Source organism: Leguminivora glycinivorella, chromosome 22 (assembly GCF_023078275.1).
Source record: "Leguminivora glycinivorella isolate SPB_JAAS2020 chromosome 22, LegGlyc_1.1, whole genome shotgun sequence".
Classification (NCBI taxonomy): domain Eukaryota; kingdom Metazoa; phylum Arthropoda; class Insecta; order Lepidoptera; family Tortricidae; genus Leguminivora; species Leguminivora glycinivorella.
This window is the reverse complement of record NC_062992.1, coordinates 12,821,009-12,839,784: the sequence shown is the minus strand read 5'-3', so window position 1 is coordinate 12,839,784 and position 18,776 is coordinate 12,821,009. Positions and strand designations below refer to the sequence as shown.

The following is an 18,776-nucleotide window of genomic DNA, read 5'->3' as shown; positions in this document are numbered from 1 at the left end:
CTACTGAATGCGACTATTAAAGAACATTTAAATAATGCAGAAGATCAGCATGTCAGGCAGAAAGCGAATGACATATACGTAGACAACTTTGTTTCAGGCTGTAGTACTACAGCTGAAGCAATAGAGCTTTACAAAAGTTTAAAAGGATCTTTTCAAGATATTTCAATGTCACTCAGGGATTGGAGTTCTAACTCCGAAGAATTCATGAAGATGGTCCCTGATACATGTAAAGAAAACAAGATAAAAGTACTTGGCTTAGAGTGGGACATAAAAAAGGACACCCTCCAGCTGAAGCCCAACCTCCAAGAGGAAGCAGTCACAAAAAGAGGAATACTGAAGACTATCGCATCAATTTATGACCCGTGCGGTTACGCGGCACCTCATACATTATCAGCTAAACTTTTTCTGCAAGGACTTTGGAAGGCCGGAGTATCTTGGGACTCACCATTATCAAGCGAGCTAACAGAAGAGTGGAACATCATCCGACAGAACCTAGAAGTCATAGGAAAGGTATCGGTGGATAGATGTTACATGAAGACACCAACGGAAGCGAATTACCAACTGCACTGCTTCACAGATGCTTCACTACAAGCCTACGCAGCATCGGTGTTTCTAGTCTGTGGCTCGAAGAAAAGCTTTATCATGGGTAAATCCCGTCTGATACCAACCAAGGATCAAGATAACCTCAAGATACCCCGTCTAGAACTTCTGGGAGTACTGATAGGCTGTAGACTGATGAAGTTCGTCCTTAAGTTTCTGCAACAGAAAATAGTAAGACAAGTCTTATGGACCGATAGTCAGATTGTCATCGAATGGTGTAAGTCTAACAAACTACTTCCTCCCTTCGTTGCCAGACGAGTAGAAGAAATCAAGACAAACAAAGACCTGGAGATAAGATATCTACCATCAAGCTTGAACCCAGCAGATGTAGGCACAAGACCCCTTCGTGCAGAGGAGGATAAGGAGAAATGGCTGAATGGTCCGCAGTTTATAACAGAAGATCCACAGAAATGGCCAACCACATCCGGCAGTGAGCCAACCAGTTCTCTTCTGACAGGGGAGGGTCTTGGGTTCCAAGAAGACATAGAGATGGTCGATAAAGAAGATCCAGTTGTTAATGTCAACCCGATGAAAACGGAGGAAATTATAACACCAAATGAAGTGATAGGAAATAATCAGTCAACAGACGACAAGCTTCATAAATTAAAAGAAATTCAAGCTAAATATTTTCCTCTAGAGGTAGAAGGAAAAGAAACCAATCTAAGTCGAAACTTAGGAGTATTCAAGGACATTGATGACCTATTGAGATGCAAAGGTCGTATGAAAAACGCAAACTGGTCGTTCGACAAACGATACCCTATACTCATACCAAAAGAGTCAGATTTCACGAAGGAAATCATAATGAAAACTCATCAAGAGAACAAACATGTAGGTGTCAGCCACACGCTTGATAAAATAAGAGAAATGTATTGGATTCCTCAAGGAAGAAGTAAAGTCCAACGGATATTAAAGGGATGCCCTGAATGTATGAAACATGATGGAGGACCTTATAGACTACCAGAAACCCCTGCTCTTCCTAAAGAGAGAGTCAATTACAGCTCTCCTTTTACGTACGTTGGAACAGACTACCTGGGACCACTTCTAGTTAACAACGGGAATGGCAGTTGTAAAAGATGGATTAGCCTTTATACATGTTTAGCGGTAAGAGCCATTCACCTGGAAGTGGTAAAGGATCTAACAGCGGAAGAAGGTCTTCTGGCCTTAAAAAGGATGATATCAGCGAGAGGCGTGCCTACCTTAATTACATCTGACAACGCAGCTCATTACAAGTTACTTTCTGAAATTCTTCAAGACCCATATTGCATAGAAAAGGAGATTAAATGGAAATTCATACCGCAATTAGCCCCATGGCATGGAGGATTTTACGAAAGGTTGATTGGCTTAACCAAGAATTGTATGAAGAAAACCTTACAAAAACACTTATTGAATGACAGCCAGCTGGCAACAACAGTTAAGGAAATAGAAGCAGTACTTAACACAAGACCTTTAACCTACGTGGATTCAGAACCTGACCACGTATTAAAACCCTCAGACTTTCTTACCATGGGAAAATGTATCGTAATGGAAACGTCGAGCATGGATCCTATTACGTCACATGGGACAGTAACCAAAGACAATCTAATTAAAGGTTGGAAGAAAGCGCTCATCATTCTACGAGAATTCAAAGAGATGTTTGAGAACAGGTATCTCCTAAATTTGAGAGAAAGATACTCCCATCATCCTAAGGAGCCTAGAGTGACTTCAAAATTAACGCCAAAAATAGGTCAGATAGTGCAAATAAAAGGCGACACGAAGAATAGGATCAATTGGAAAGTTGGGAAAATAGTATCTTTAAAGGAAGGCGCCGATGGTTTATGTAGAGTAGCCACGGTCCAAGTAGGAGATACAATATATACAAGATCTATCGCGCATCTCTACCCGTTAGAGATCGAAGATGGAGAGGAACAGTGTAAACAAACGTCACATGAAGAAAGCGTAGAAGAATCTGTACAGGTTCCTGACGTCCCACATCCAACAAGAAGGGACGACGTGATGAAAGAATCCACTAACGACGTTCTTAAGACTTCTGAGCAGAAATCTTATCAATTAACAGAATTAAACGAGTCAGAAGAAATACCGTCTGATTCAGTCTTATTAGAGCCTGCATCTAGTCAGTTACACGAGCCTGAGCCTAAGTCCATACCCGAACCAGACCCACTCGCAGTCAAAGACATGACGTTCTGCGAGAACACTGATCCTGAAACGCACCACCTAGAGAACATCGCGTCGGCTGAACATCACGACGAGTCCAGACCTAAGAGAGCAGCGGCGCTTCGTGCTCTTGAGAAGATTAAGGAGTGGACCAGCAACTTAGTCGCAGTTTTGCTGCCTGTAGTGGGGAGTGTCGCGACCAACGCGAAACTATAGAGCCCCAAGAATATTCCCCTGCGGCAACACTGGCGGCGCCCTCTGGGTGGAGCCATAGTAAGTATCTCAAAGTTGTCAAACTACGTGCCACGTAGACATTCCACGAGGCGCGAGAAACGCGCCAGTACTTAAAAGTGTAACACACAGTGAAGTGATCCACGTGCTATCCAGATATTGCAGAGACGACTAAAGCTAAGTATTTATTTATACTTGGTGGCTCACAGTGGTGTAATGGTATCTCTTACAATTGTTTCCATATCTAACTAAAGGCTATTACCTCGATTATCTTAGTAACAGACAAGGCGCACTAAAGGTGCCACTAGGTGCCGAGTTGTCTATCTAAATAGTAAGTATGGTACTCAATCCTGGAAGACTAGTTCTCCAGAGGCGCAAGCAGACAAGGCACGCTAAAGGTGCCGGTAAGTGACAGGTAGACACACTTAGAATAAGCATGCATGCTCAATCATGGTGAGACCGCGGCGTGCTCGGCTCAGCCCGGGGGTCGAGGTCGCCGGGGGTCGAGGGGCACGTCGGCGGCGTACCTGGCTCAGCCCGGGGGTCGAGGTCGCCGGGGGTCGAGAGGTACGTCGACGGCTCACTGTTCTCAATCCTGGTAAGACTAGATCGCCAGAGGGTGAGGTGCAAGTCCACGGCGTGCTCGGCTCAGCCCGGGGGTCGAGGTCGCCGGGGGTCGAGGGGCACGTCGGCGGCGTACCTGGCTCAGCCCGGAAAGACGAGGTCGCCGGGGGTCGAGAGGTACGCCGACGGCCCTCACTGTTATCAATCCTGGAAGACGAGTTCTCCAGAAGAGTCGGTATGATAGGTACGAGGGTGTTGACAGTTCAGCACGTCCTCACACCCGCCGAGCTCCAGACAGACGTGCCGTAGTGTGGCGGTACGTCTCGACTATCCACTTGGGCGTGTAGGCGTCCGAGGAAGATGTATTTGGTGTACCCTGTCTGGTTGAATAAGATCAATCCTTAGTATGAGTAGTATGACGATGATGTATGTTCTAAGGGACGGTTGTTAGGAGAATACCATATTCATGAGCACTTAAAACCCACAGATCACGGAGTGACAATCAGCCGCCGTAACATAAAAGCAAGCGAAGCAGATCAGAGGCTCACCTGGCCCCGAGAAGGTTGGGACAGCGTGAGCGTGGATGAGGAATCATCTATAGAAATGTCAGGTATGTATACCATGCATTCTGTTTGGTGGTCAGTATATATATTGACCACACACACACAAATAAGTTGCCATCCTTCTCCTTTACGGACTCGTAAATGTACCGTAGGCGGCTAGGAGAGGGGTGGCGACAATTATGGCTACGGTTTATTCAGACGCGAGTACCAACTATTTATTTGGCAACTGAAATATTGGAAACAATTTAAGGGATACAGTTTAATAGGAAAACGGCTGTCTATTAATATAGAACATACAGTTCTTTTAAAATATTTATATAGCAAATTAACATAAGAAGTAGGCACATATCTACGTTTTTTTCCATTATTACACTATCAAATTGAGTTTCACATGTATCCACTGAACACGTGTGCCATATAATATATAACCGATATACACTCTAATTAACAATGCAAACATTGTACAACATGAAAAAAAAAATGGACCAGTTGCATTTACCTCCACCACCACGTGGGAACAGCCCCTTTAAAACAAGAATCATAGAGCTTATTCAACCCGAAAATAAAAGTAAAAGGTGAACAAAGAAATTCTGGGTTTGAGACTCCCACCGCGAACCCTACTCACCCCAAATCTCGGAAAGTTTAAGCGAAATTAATTTAGCACTTTCAAGTCATCTATAAATAATTAGGTGTCATTACTATGAAATATTGTCAATGCGCGCGTCGTGAGTAGTTGCGAATAGACCTCTAGCAACTTAGACGAGTTGCGACTTAAGAAAAATTGTAGACGAGTTGCGTTTTAGACCAACCGCTGTTTAGACGAGATGCGATTTAGACCACCTACGATTTAGACGAGCAGCTCTTTAGACGAGTTGCGTTTTAGACCAACTGCTATTTAGTCGAGATGCGAAATAGACCACCTGCGACTTAGACGAGCCGCTCTTTAGACGAGTTGCGTTTTAGACCCCATGATCCTAACCCATTTTATCCGCTCAAAAATATGTACCGAGACCTTATTCCGCCGACATAAAGTGCTATGGGACATATTTTTGATAAGTTGTACGCACCCATATTTTTACACTTGACTGTACACTACAGCGCGCGGTTGTTTTTATGCGAATCCAGAAATGTATGAAAAATGTGCATATAATATACCTTCATTATTTTTAACCCCCGACGCAAAAACGACGGGTTGTTATAAGTTTGACGTGTCTGTCTGTCTGTCTATGTGTGTGTCTGTCTGTGGTATCGTAGCTCCCGAACGGATGAACCGATTTAGATTTAGTTTTTTTTTTGTCTGAAAGCTGAGTCCATCGTTAATCGGGAGTGTTCTTAGCCATGTTTCATGAAAATCGGTCTATTATGTCGCGGTCGGGTGTTTTTTTTAAATTTAATTTTGATCGCATGCAATGCGTTCAACACTACTGATCGCAAATGTGCACATATGAAATTATGATTCAAAAACTAGAATTGTATCAAAAAAATTTCGTGTTTTACTGTCCAAGATACCAGGCACTATCAGCAATGGACCAAATTTGAACCTTGCGTCTTTCCTATATGGTTGACCGATTTCAAATACACGCGGACAATCGTACCAGAAACAAAACAAACATAAATGATAACGTGATAAAGATTCTATCAAATAATCAAACTGATTAGATTCTTGGAGAAAACGCTTCGTATTTCAGTGTTACTTCACTATATGACATATGTATATGTGTTTTTGTGTTCAATGTTTTAAACAATAACAATTCAAAGTGACTTTCACAATGTGTTAATTAAGTTGTGCTGACATGAAATTTAAAAAACTAAGTGAGTTGTAGGTATAATTATCTTGTGTTGTTATGTTTGGCACATGTGTTGTGTGGTTTTTATAACAAGAAGATACCTAAGGTTGTATTTCTAAACTTCTTAGCGTTGTTCAGACTTTTTGCCTTTGCTCATGATCATGACATGGATGGAACTGGGATCCTAGGCTCCTCTTGGCAACCAATCTCAAGAATGGTGTTGTACTTACTACTTAGACAGTATCATAACACAGAGCCATTTAATTTACACGGACTTACTAAAAAAGAAGAAACACTTGATTCATTTTTAAAGTTCACCAAATACATAATAGACAATTTAAAATAATTCAACAAATAGCCACAGTACAGTAGTACACTACATTATTATTGTAATACCAAACTAACCTAACATACAACAAAACCAAACCTAAACAAAACGCACACTTCGTACCTATCTAATGCCAATCGGCCGCCCGTAATACTCCTAGCGAGGACCGATTGACCCTCAACAAGCACTGAATTGAAATAACCTGACCACAAAATTAATTTTTTAAAAAACCCCCGATCGCGACATAGTAGACCGATTTTCATGAAGCATGGCTAAGAACACTCCCGACTAACTCAGCTTTTAGACAAAAAAACTAAATCTAAATCGGTTTATCCGTTCGGGAGCTACGATTTTTATGAAAGCTACCTTCATTTCATGATAAATGGGAAAGTGTGTGTGTCGGAAAAGTTGAAGGGATGGAGAGTGACATAGGCTACTTTTGTCTCTTTCTAACGCGTGCGATGCCGCGGGCAAAAGCTATTTTTATGTTTTTAGGTACCCAATGCTCATAAAAAACGTTGTCGTCCCACTTGACATTGCTTGTATAGTCTGTAAAGTCTGTTATAGCCTCGAAGGCCAATGATCATACTGCTTGCTTGTTAGAGCCCGGTTTCTTTGACAATCTTTTCCTTCTCCGTAAATTGGTATTTCAATAAATATGCATACTTGTATAAGTCTTATATGTATAAAATCTGAAAGCCTATTGATATGAGCCAAGGCTTTGAACCCCTGAAAGCCTATTGATACCCGCTACCTAAGGATAGAATGCTTCAAGATCCTGCCGCTATGTTCCCTAAGGTTTATCGTCGCTACCGTCACACCTCGGACACTGACGATCAAATATATGAAAGAGGCGCGTTCCTAACACACAGTCTAAGCTCGTGTAGGTGAACGCGTACCATGCTTGTATGAGTGAGATATGACAGGTCGACTGTTCACGTTTTTGACAGGCGTTAACTGTGAGGTAACCGAGAGGGGGTGGGCGGCACTTTCAGCGGGGAGTGGGAGTGGCCATACTGTACGATAGTACTCTTTATTATACTGTGCTCTCGTTTATAATATTTAACTTGTGTTCCACGCTCAATTTACTATTACCGTACAAGGACAGTTTAACCTCTGACCTTGACCTCTAACCGTAGGGTTCCGTTCCGGCCCAACCCTAAAACCTTTCCTAATCCCCGCCTTACTAGATAAACCTTGATTGATTTCCTTTAATTTTTTTGGAAGGTTCTTTGAGTCAAATACAATTAATTTCTTTCGATTTAGATTTTTTTTATTTATTTAGTGTTTTAAACTTTATTGCACAGTTATTTATTTAAAAAACTTTATTACAGTAAAAAAAATGTACAAAAGGCGAACTTAATGCCAGAAGGCATTCTCTACCAGCTAACCTTTGGGCCAAACAGAGATCTATAAGAGCTTAATAGGTGCAGGAAATGTCGCAATGACGAGAAATGGAATACCTACTAAATAACCATAAATGATTATATATATCATACAGCTTACTATTATATATATTAAAAAAAATATACATACTTAAAATAATATAGATACCTACTTACAAATACACATAAATATACATACGTAACATTATATATACATAAATAAATATATATATCTGCCTTATAATTATTACGACTCTTAGTTATGAGACTTTTCTAAAAGATGTCTGCGCAACTTGATCTTAAACAGAGACTTGGTCTGACTTTGCCTTATGTCAAGAGGGAGATCATTCCAAAGACGAATCGCATGCATAGTGAAAGAGTTGGACATGGATCCGGAGCGATAGAGAGGCACTGACAAAATGAGTTTCCGGGAGGAACGAAGCTCACGGCCCGGCTGTGCGGTGACAAACTGAAATTTAGACCGCAGGTACTCCGGTATTGCTGGGTCATTTAGTATACTGTACAGCATACACAGCACTCTGAGACTCCTGCGGTCCCGTATTCGGAGCCAATTAAGTTTCCGGCGATAGATGGAGATATGATCGTACTTGCGGAGGCCAAAGATAAACCTTATGCAACTATTTAGAAGTCTATCTAACCTGTCTAAGAGTCCTTGTGAAAGATTAGTAAGGCACACATCACTATAATCAACGATTGGAAGCACAAGAGCCTGTATGAGTAGAATTTTAGTGCTCGTCGGCAAGAAATGTTTAAATCTGTATAATGATCTTAATGTATTTGTAACTCTGCGACATACGTCAGAAACTTGTGGCTCCCAGGTCAAGCCCCGATCGATGATCAACCCCAGGTTCCTCACTTGCGATGATAGTGGTATTACGGTACTCTCAAAGAGAATGGGTCTTACATGTGAGAAGTCAGAGAGTAAAACAGAACGCGGAGTCCCGAGAACGATAGCTTGACACTTAGACGGGTTGACATCGATCCCAAAATCTTTCGACCAGGATGCAATGCTAGAAAGGTCGTTATTTAGCCGCGTTATAGCCTCGTCCATATTATCAACCGCCACTTGAGTGTACAGTTGTAAGTCGTCGGCGTACAAGTGATATGAGCAATTTATTAAGGGCGTTATTAAATTAACAAATACAGAAAACAGCAGTGGAGAAAGTATACCGCCCTGAGGAACACCAGATGAAAGTTCGCACCAGTCAGAAAGTGTCCGATTGGCACGTGTGGCCTGCCGACGACCGCAGAGGTAGGATGCAAACCACTCGGCCGCTGATGACGAGATATTGAGATGATCGAGGGCGGCAAGGAGAAGCTCGTGATTTACAGCATTAAATGCATTTGAAAAGTCTATTAATACCACTACTGTGACAAGAGACGCTTCTATGCCCTGCCGCACATCTTCAATAACCTTGAGTAAAGCGGTAGTCGTACTATGCCCTGAACGAAAGCCTGACTGGAATGGCGAGAGAATGTGGTTATTAGAGATATGAATGGACAGTTGCTTGTGCACTACGGCTTCCAGAACCTTGGACAAAAACGGAAGAATTGAAATTGGACGAAATTCTTTAAGCAACGAGGGGTTAGGTACTTTCGGGAGAGGAATTACATAGGCACTACGCCACAGAGATGGGAAGACTCCTGTACGCATGGAGAGATTGACGATATGCGTTATAATAGGCACAATGCAATCAAGGATATGCAATACCATAACCCTACTTAGCTCGTCATATCCAATGGCATTCGACTTAATAGATTTAATTATTTTACTAATTTCATCATCAGAGGCCGGCGTGAAGGTAAAGATAGACCGAGAAGAAGAAGGTAGAGCGCGAAGGTACGAGATACTTTTGGACGCAGTGGCAGGGTCAAGCGAAAATGATTTTGAAAAGTGCGTGTTTAAATCGTTCAGAGAAAAAGCAGCTGAGATATTCGAATGGACTGAAGATTTGCCTACGCCAATAGTTTTAAGGAACTTCCAGGTGTCAGCTGGTGAACATGAAACAATATTTTGGTGAATATATTTACGTTTAGCATCCCTAATAATTTTGTTGCACCGATTCCTAATAATTTTAAAGGCATCCCAGTTATCGCCGCAACGATCGCGTTTGTACTTGCGGAATGCACGATCCCGCCTCGTCATCGCAATACGGACCGCGTGGGTAATCCAAGGCGCAGGCGGGCGTTTTAGTTTGACATCACGAACGGGCGCATGAGTGTCAAACAGTTTTAAGACAGCCGTGTTAAGTGCACATACCGCCTCGTCAACATTTGAAGTCATTAGTGTGGGTACCCAGTCAATTGCACGCGCGTCTCGCAAAAGTGCCTCTGTGTCCAACCGTGCAAAGCTCCGTAATTTAATACTAATTGCTTGTGATTTAGGAGGTCGTACTTTGTAACAGACAAAAATAAGATCGTGTCGAGAAAAACCTGGAGCTAATAGCTGTCCCAATTTACTCACATGGTCAGTGGATGATGTAAGAATAAGATCCAACCAGGAGTCTGACGTGTCGATATTACTGTGTGTTGGTTTTAATGGGAGAACAGAAAGTGCCGCGGAATCTAGTATGGACAGCAAATTACGTGATCGGAAATTATTTTTTAAAAGATCTGTGTTAAAATCACCCATGATAATGTGATGTGTACCTTCTGACGCAAAAGAAATGAGCAACGACTCTAAGGTTGTGAAATAATCGACCGTAGGTGGGCAGTAGACGACCCCAAGTACGACCTTTCTACCCGTGACATTAGCTTCTATAAACAAGTACTCCATGTTGTTGGAAAATTGAGAGGGAGAGGAGTCTAAAATACTGAAAGGGATGTCGCTACGAAGGTAGATCGCAACACCACCTCCACCTTTGCCTACGCGGTCATTGCGCAACAAAACATAGCCAGGAGCCCGTACGACGTAGAAGCGAGGTTAGGTTTTAACCAAGTCTCCGATATGAGAATGGCATGGGCTTGGCAAGATGAAAAGGTGTCCAGAAGATCATTATAGTGACTCGGAATGCTTTGCGCATTTATGTGACAAACATTTAACAGTTTTGTGCTATTTTGAAATTCGTGCGTTAAAAGGGTGCCCAGTGTTTCAGGCTCAGACACAGTGTTATTAAGTGAGTGAAATGAGGCTGACAAGTCGCAGGCAGAGTGAAAAGATACATTGTCATCATCAGACATAACAATCAAAGGCAGGTAAGTAATTTATATAAATGAATATTATAAATATAATAAATAAAAATATAATATGATAAAATTAAAGTATAACTATTGGTACAATTAACCGGCACTGCGTGGCCCGCCGGTTGACCGTTCACAATCAACAAACAAATAGAAAACTAAGATATTTTGTAGTACAAACAAACATGCAAAACCAGTAAAAAAAAAAAAAAAGAACAGACATATAAAACGGTTAACGAAACGCGTCCAAACCATTAAAGAAAATCATTAAAATATGTCTTGTTTCCGAACGAAATCAGGTAGTTGACAGATATCGACCATTTGACAGCTTAGCCAGTGACAACTGACAGATAGCACACTAGACAAATTAACAAAGTAAGAAAGTGGGTAAAAGAAGTTAAATTATTATAATTTAGACAAAAAAGAAGGTTGGACGCGAAAAGCAGTGTAAGATACCGTCGTGATAAATCGCATACAGTCACAATGTGAAACCCGTTATCGGACGGGGTAACTAAAAGAAAGTAATCCTACAAGCTACGAAGAAGAACGTCATGTGCGCCGAGTACGGCGCTCCTCACCCAGCTTGGTTTTACTGGCCGCGGCCTTCGCTTGCGCCTTAGGGGCTGGCGCCGGTGTGGGGGCTGCAGCAACTGCAGCGGCTTCAGCTTGAGTGTCTGACGACTCGGGCAACGGATCCGCCGTAGGGTCTATGGTCGTCGACGGAGCTGAGACGCGCGTAGTTGACTGGATGGGAGCCTGTTGTGAAGTCAAGGCAAGAAGCTGCTCAGATGTAGTTACTCGCTCCCTCTTGCCGCTATCCATCTTTACATATATGTTGCCATCTAGGGTCCAGACCTTGCGCATCCCAAAGTGTTTACGGGCCGCAGTAAATAATGACTGCCTTTCCCGTGTCAAAAACTCAGACAACACTACTGAAGAGCCTTTTAAAGAGGTTTTTTTGGCCCATACAGAGTTTTTAACCCTGTTATCGGAGAATCTGACTAGCACCGGTCTAACTCGCTCAGATTTGCCACCCAACCTGTGACAGACTGCGATGGAGCTGCAAGTCACTTCAGGCAGAGATAATTTATCCTGGCAAACTGCAACCATGGTGTCAATAATATTTTCATTGTCCTCCTCCGGGACACCGGTAAACAGCAAGTACTTCCTGCGATGTCGCATCTCTATGGAGTCCACAGTATTGCTGATCGCCTCAATTTGCTGCCGCAGGAGATTTATTGTGCCATTGACATAATCTTTTAATTTAATGAGATCTTCACTGAGGTTTTGAATTGTGGTGTGTGGCTGAAAAGATGAAGACAACAGCGCTTTCTCCAGTTCTGCAAATCTCTGTGCACATGTGGATTCCAGTGACTTTTGGGTTTCTTTGATTGCCTCAAGTGATGTCATTGTGAGAAAATTATTTCTTTATTTCTTTAGATGAGGTTGTTGAACTATGGGTCAAAGGTCAACCGGCAGGTGTGATTCAGTGAAATTAGTTTAAGTGCATGTGATCTGGCACACTACACAGTATGTATTTAGTTCTATAAAATAGAGTATAAATACCTTTAAATAACGTCGTTTTTTTCTATTTTTACTAATTAAATATAATTCAGCTCTACAAGTGTATGTTGTTTTCACACCTACCCAGCGAAAAAAAAGTTATGTTTGTGTGTGTGTCTGTCTGTGGTATCGTAGCTCCCGAACGGATGAACCGATTTAGATCTAGTTTTTTTGTTTGAATGCTGAATTAGTCGGGAGTGTTCTTAGCCATGTTTCATGAAAATCAGTCCACTATGTCGGGGGGTTTTTTCAAAATTTTAATTTTGTTGTTAGGTTATAAATGTATGGTAACTAATTCAGTGTATAATACACATACAGGTAGTATAATAGGGATGACGACTACATAAAAAACCGGCCAAGAGCGTGTCGGGCCACGCTCAGTGTAGGGTTCCGTAGTTTTCCGTATTTTTCTCAAAAACTACTAAACCTATCAAGTTCAAAACAATTTTCCTAGAAAGTCTTTATAAAGTTCTACTTTTGTGATTTTTTTCATATTTTTTAAACATATGGTTCAAAAGTTAGAGGGGGGGGACGCACTTTTTTTTCCTTTGGGAGCGATTATTTCCGAAAATATTAATATTATCAAAAAACTATTTTAGAAAACCCTTATTCATTTTTAAATACCTATCCAACAATATATCACACGTTGGGGTTGGAATGAAAAAAAATATCAGCCCCCACTTTACATGTAGGGGGGGTACCCAAATAAAACATTTTTTTCCACTTTTTATTTTTGCACTTTGTTGGTGTGATTGATATACATATTGGTACCAAATTTCAGCTTTCTAGTGCTAACGGTTACTGAGATTATCCGCGGACGGACGGACGGACGGACGGACGGACGGACGGACGGACGGACGGACGGACGGACGGACGGACGGACGGACGGACAGACAGACATGGCGAAACTATAAGGGTTATTAAGGGTTAAAAGTTGACTACGGAACCCTAAAAATGGCATTCTGTTTAGTCCGTCAGTTAGATCGTCCAGAAAATACTAAACACGTATTTTTCACTTTTTGTAATTAATAAAAAAATACAAAGATATAGAGCATCAAAGTTCCGGAGTGGGGGCTTCTGACGTCACTTCTAATTAAAAATTGTACCTAGGCGTGACGTCACGCGAAACTTCAACGCACTGTGCCGTCGTCATTTTTCGTTTATGAGAAAAAATAAAAAAATATGTGTCCAAAATTCTTTGATAATCTAACTGACGGACTAATTAGTTTTTTCAGTCGTCTCGCTTATTAATCAGCCAAATAACGCTTGGCTGATTTGTTAATTGTTAATATTTTTGTTCGCAGCTCAAATAAAATGGCTGGTGACAGACTCGTGTAGCGGGGACATGTCTGCTCAAGTCAAACACTCCGACACGGCGGCCTCGGACAAGCGTAAGTAAAGTAAAACGTGAAAATCACTGTTGTCATGTATAGGGTTATAACTGTTATAAGTAGGTATACCTAGATATTTTTCTGGCACGATCACGATCGAAGTGACACTAGTGACTTCCTTCTGATATTTAGTTCATCGATAACTTACATTATAATATGTCATTAATTATTTCATTAATTATTGCCGTGGTACCGGATCGTGAGTAGTTTCATGTGCTCTGCCTACCCCGTTTAGGGAATATAGGCTCTAATTTAGGTGTAGGTATATAACATTAATGTTTTATACAAATGTCACATGTTTGAAAATAAATGGACAAGAATAATAAAACGAACAATATTTTGTTACTTTACATAATTATTCAAGATTTTAGAGATTATTATTAGGGGTAATTAATTAATAAACTTACTTATGTAAGGCTAATATTTATCGATAAAAGGATTGTAGATGTTTTTATTTTGTCAAGCACTAACAACTTGACGTTCGTGCCAGAAAAATATCTAGGTATAGTTATAAAAGACACGTCACATCGCTTGCGTACGTAAAACGGCTGCCGGTCTACCCGAAATGACAATCGTCCTCGCTAGACGCCGATCGAAGCGCAGACTGGCTCTGTCGCGCCAATACGGAAGAGTGATAAAGATAGCTAGCTACTATAACGGTATTATCGTAAGCTTTTGTGTATTTTTAGAACACAAACGTACCTACTCATAACTTTTTTTTTTAATAGGCTTACTCTTGGCCACAGACTAGCCAAAGGAATGGAACGATAACCTCCCCTGTGGGATAGGGATAGCTATAAATCCTACAGTAAAACCATCTGGCTTCTCTCTGTCTAGAAAATAGTGGTGCCAACTAAATAGGTTGAGAACCGGCTGCGGCCGTACCCGAGCATTCCTGCACAAATGTGGATGGATAGAATCTCCAGGGTGGAGTTGCGGGGCTCCCGTGCAGGACATCGAGCACATCGTTCAGCACTGCCCTATCAGCAAATACAATGGAAACCCTGCGAACTTGTTCACCCTGCATAATGACGTAATCCATTATATTTATATTTATATTTATTTATTTCCCATATAGGTATGCAAGATACACTTATGTCCGTCAGGTTTTTCCATACAACTAAAACAACTGTTATTACTTACTAATAACTAATAACTACTACACTTATTACTAGTACACTAATGCCTATTTATTCTAAAGTTACAATTTTGCAATTCACCCAAACAAGTTTGTCCTTCAAATAGTCTGACACATTATAGTAAGATCTTTCAGTTAATCGTGCTTTTACAACTGTTTTGAAAGTTTTGTCTGGTAAGTCTGTAATGTGACTAGGTATCTTATTGTAATAATGTATCGATTGGCCTATAAACGACTTCCTCACTTTGGCCAACCGTATGCGGCGCACTGCAAGTTTATTTTTGTTTCGTGTGTTATAATTATGTATGTCGCTAATTTTTTTATAATTTGAATAATTTTTTCTGGCGTACATGATAACTTCATAAATAAAAAGCGAGGGCAGTGTTATGATGTTGACTTCCCTAAAACGGTCTCTTAGCGAGGTAAGCGGGCTTAGGTTATATATTGCCCTCACTGCTCGCTTCTGAAGAACAAATATACTGTCAAAATCTGCAGACCTTCCCCAAACCAGGACTTCATATGACATGAGACTGTGGAAATAACTGTAATAAACTAATTTAGCTGTTTTTTCATCCGTAATTTGTCTTATCTTTCTGACAGCATAGGCAGCCGAACACAATCTATTACTTAGACTAGTTAAGTGTGCACTCCACTGTAGTTTTGAGTCTATAGTTACGCCTAGAAAAACTGTACTGTCTGAAAATTCTAAGATATCCTGTCCAAGAATAAGACTGGGCTCACGGTGCCCCTGCTGGCAGCAAGTAGTGAATCGGATACATTTCGTTTTTTTGGAGTTTAGAAGCAGGTTGTTTGTGGTAAACCAAGTCAAAGCCTTTTGCAAGACCGGGTTAATAATAGCCTCGGCGCTATCGCCATTTCTTGGCACTTTAAATAAGAGAGACGTGTCATCAGCAAAGAGTACTGTTTGGATCCAGAACCTTAGAATACCTTTATAAACGACTGAACAATTAAGCCATACGAATAAATAAATAAGGCAAAGACTTGGCCTACGATGGAGTGAGCTCGCCCAGGAGATGCTTGTTCACTCTTTATTTGAAGGTTGGAATAAGACCGTACAACATAATTGACTCATGCCCTCTTGGTTGTTTTTACCTTGTTAAGACAAGGTAAAAACACACAACTAATCAATTAACGTATAAATTGCTGTCAGAGATTATGATGCTGTCATTGTTTTAACTGAACTGTGACACCAGTGGCAGTATTGTTATAACTATATTTAATGTGAATTTCCCTTATAGGACAGTATTTTTTTTTGTTGCCTGGTCATGTGTCCCACTAACTGGGCAAAGGCCTCGTGATTCCTACAGCTCCCGTTGGTGTGCTATTTCTGGCCATATCATCATGAAGGTGTCAAGGTCGTCCCACCATCTCCGCCTGGGCCTGCCACGTCCGCGCTTAATTCGAGGCATTCACTTGGTGGCTATGCTGGCCCAGCTATCCGGGTGCATGCGGCAAACGTTGGCCAGTAGGCCTAGCACATGATTGCCGCGAGAGTATGTCGCCGCGAGATAGATCGAACATCTTCTTCTAGTTGTATGAATGACATTACGGACGGGTAGTCTATCCCGCGGCGACATACTCTCGCGACAATCATGTGCTAGGCCTACTGGGTACGTAGCCGAATGGCACAAACGCTCACGAAACGAAACGCTACTAGATATCTATCTCTATCGCTCTTGCGTATTGGCGTGACAGAGCCAGACTACCTTTCGCGGCGTTTCGTTTTCGTTTCGCGTCGCAGAAATGCCATTCGGCTACGGCACCTGCCCAGTCCCACTTTAGTCTGTCGGCCTTCTCTCCCACATCAGCAATTCGTGTTTTGGAGCGCAGTGTAGAGAAAAAAATTACGCCCTCGGCAAACATTGACATGTCATTAGCTAAAATCCACCAACTAGTAAAGGATCTCTGGATTCTTCGAAAACGGATAGTAAAATTGCATTTTATCCACAAAAGTGCAAAGTAATTTCATACAAATTTTAACTTGGTGCTGAAAGCTGGCTGTTAGGTTTTCAATTTTGGATGATTTTGATTTAGTTTAATGTTTTACAGTTAATATTTTCATAGTGTTGAAAAATTTTGTGTTTCACTCGGTGGCAAAATTTGTTTAACCTACGTTCCTTGAAACCCTCGCAACGCTCAAGATTCCACATTCTGAACCATAATATTTGAATCTTTGAAATCTTTCGCTTGCTCGGGTATCAATTTTGGTACGTGCGGTTAAACAACATTGCCCCCTTGGAAAACAAATAACTATTATCGATTTTGGATATGTCCGCTATATCCTATATCCGCTACTGCCGCCCATGGACATGACCGAGGTTGATTGTCACAAATAAGGTACAGTCAAGTGCAAAAATACGTATCGATTTTATCCGCTCAAAAATATGTACCGAGACCTTATTCCGCCGACATAAAGTGCTATGGGACATATTTTTGATAAGTTGTACGCACCCATATTTTTACACTTGACTGTACAGCCGGGCCAAATCCGGACTGGGGGGCAAATGTAACTGATACATTTTTTCCATGTTTTACAATGTTTTCATTATTAATACAGTGTCCACCGGTTATATCTGTGTACGGCTTGAAAAACAGGCCACGCTGGGCCAGTGCTGGCAGCCAGCGCTGGCCTGGTTTTAGAAACTGTTTGAAATATACGAGGCCACTGGCTGTCCCGGGTTCGAATCCTGGTAAGGGCATTTTCCCCTCACTAGCTCGGAAACACGAGTTTTGTCCTTTAATACCAGCGGGTAAAAACGCATTTTATCCACTAGTGGGTAAAGTAATTTGACCTTGAATAAAGTCAAATAAACTGCGTTAAAATTGATAAAATTAGGTGAATCTAGTAATAAAGATGATTTACCACCTGTGGAACTACTTGGAAGCAGTGATAAACGCATTTTTTGCGTTGTAGTTTCCTCGCTATAGTGAGGGGAAAAGCTTTGTGTTACACTCGGGTGCAAATGTATTTTACTTCTCGTGTGTTAAAAAACTCGCAAGTTCAGGATTCTATTCTCGAACCACTCGCTTCGCTCGTGGTTCAACTATAGAATCCTTCCACTTGCTCGTTTTTCAATCCCACACTCGGCGTTAAAATACAACTTTGCCCCCTTGTATAACAAATAACTATTATTTGTGTGATAAACACAGATATTTATTCCTGAGTCATGAATGTTTGCTATGTATATGAAATCAATTATTTTTGAAGGCGGGGCCAAACAGGTCTGGTACCGACTTCAAAAATAATTGATTTGTTTATAATTTGGATGTTTAGATTATTGCAATACGATAAGAAATCTGAATTCAAAGGTTTATTATTTTTGGCTTTTTAGTTTCTCCGTGTTTTGTAACGCGCTTATTTTTGTTGTCTCTCTGACCCGAGCGAAGCCGCGGGCAAAAGCTAGTATTATATATTTCGTTGTCTGAGTTCCTATTCCTATACGAGCCTTGTTGAGCTTACCGTGGGACTCAGTCAATCTGTGTAAGAATGTCCTATATTTATTTATACGATTTAATTTATAAATAAAAACCTACAAAATGAGGGCAGCACCAATCCTGCGTCTAGCAAATATCAGTATTTAAATAACAATTTCCTTAATTACAGGTTAGCGTTCATAAATGACCTAGTTTCAGTTGCCGTGACTGTAAAATCGAATTCCTAGGTCTTCTGGCCAATCGCCAACGTTCACATTTTAGTGCTAAATAATTTCCTGTCATTACGCTGTAAACCTACTTTGTTTTGTTCATCAAAGACTCATAACACACACACACACACAGACACATGACACACACTTATAACTCCCTATATACAGATCTCAGAGCACAAAATACTACTCCTGTATCTGCGAGACAA

The 18,776-nt window shown here is 41.2% G+C and overlaps 3 protein-coding genes across 12 annotated transcripts in view; all 3 read left to right on the top strand.

The window, feature by feature from the left end:
* The window catches only part of LOC125237828 (oxysterol-binding protein-related protein 3-like), a 107,390-nt gene that overhangs the window by 10,547 nt on the left and 78,067 nt on the right, over nt 1–18,776 (top strand). For 5 of the 9 annotated variants that reach the window (XM_048145034.1, XM_048145027.1, XM_048145029.1 and 2 more), the window contains exons 1-2: nt 5,845–5,921; nt 13,678–13,764. In XM_048145034.1, coding sequence (XP_048000991.1) covers nt 5,903–5,921; nt 13,678–13,764 — 106 coding nt within the window. In that variant the 5' untranslated portion in view covers nt 5,845–5,902. Of the gene's footprint in view, nt 1–5,844; nt 5,922–13,677; nt 13,765–18,776 lie in introns of those variants that run through there. The other 4 variants (XM_048145031.1, XM_048145030.1, XM_048145032.1 and 1 more) reach the window with 3 other exon arrangements.
* LOC125238110 lies at nt 166–1,243 on the top strand. The gene is made up of 2 exons (XM_048145398.1): nt 166–1,161; nt 1,238–1,243. The coding sequence occupies exons 1-2, from the start codon at nt 166–168 to the stop codon at nt 1,241–1,243; spliced, it is 1,002 nt and encodes a 333-aa protein (XP_048001355.1).
* Nucleotides 1,406–4,286, top strand: LOC125237829. Of its 2 annotated transcripts, XM_048145036.1 has the most exons (3): nt 1,406–1,618; nt 2,503–3,024; nt 4,034–4,286. In XM_048145036.1, the coding sequence occupies exons 1-2, from the start codon at nt 1,535–1,537 to the stop codon at nt 2,965–2,967; spliced, it is 549 nt and encodes a 182-aa protein (XP_048000993.1). In that variant the 5' UTR covers nt 1,406–1,534; the 3' UTR covers nt 2,968–3,024; nt 4,034–4,286. The 2 variants fall into 2 exon arrangements, with proteins under 2 accessions (XP_048000993.1, XP_048000992.1); XM_048145035.1 differs by having other exon boundaries at nt 1,406–3,024.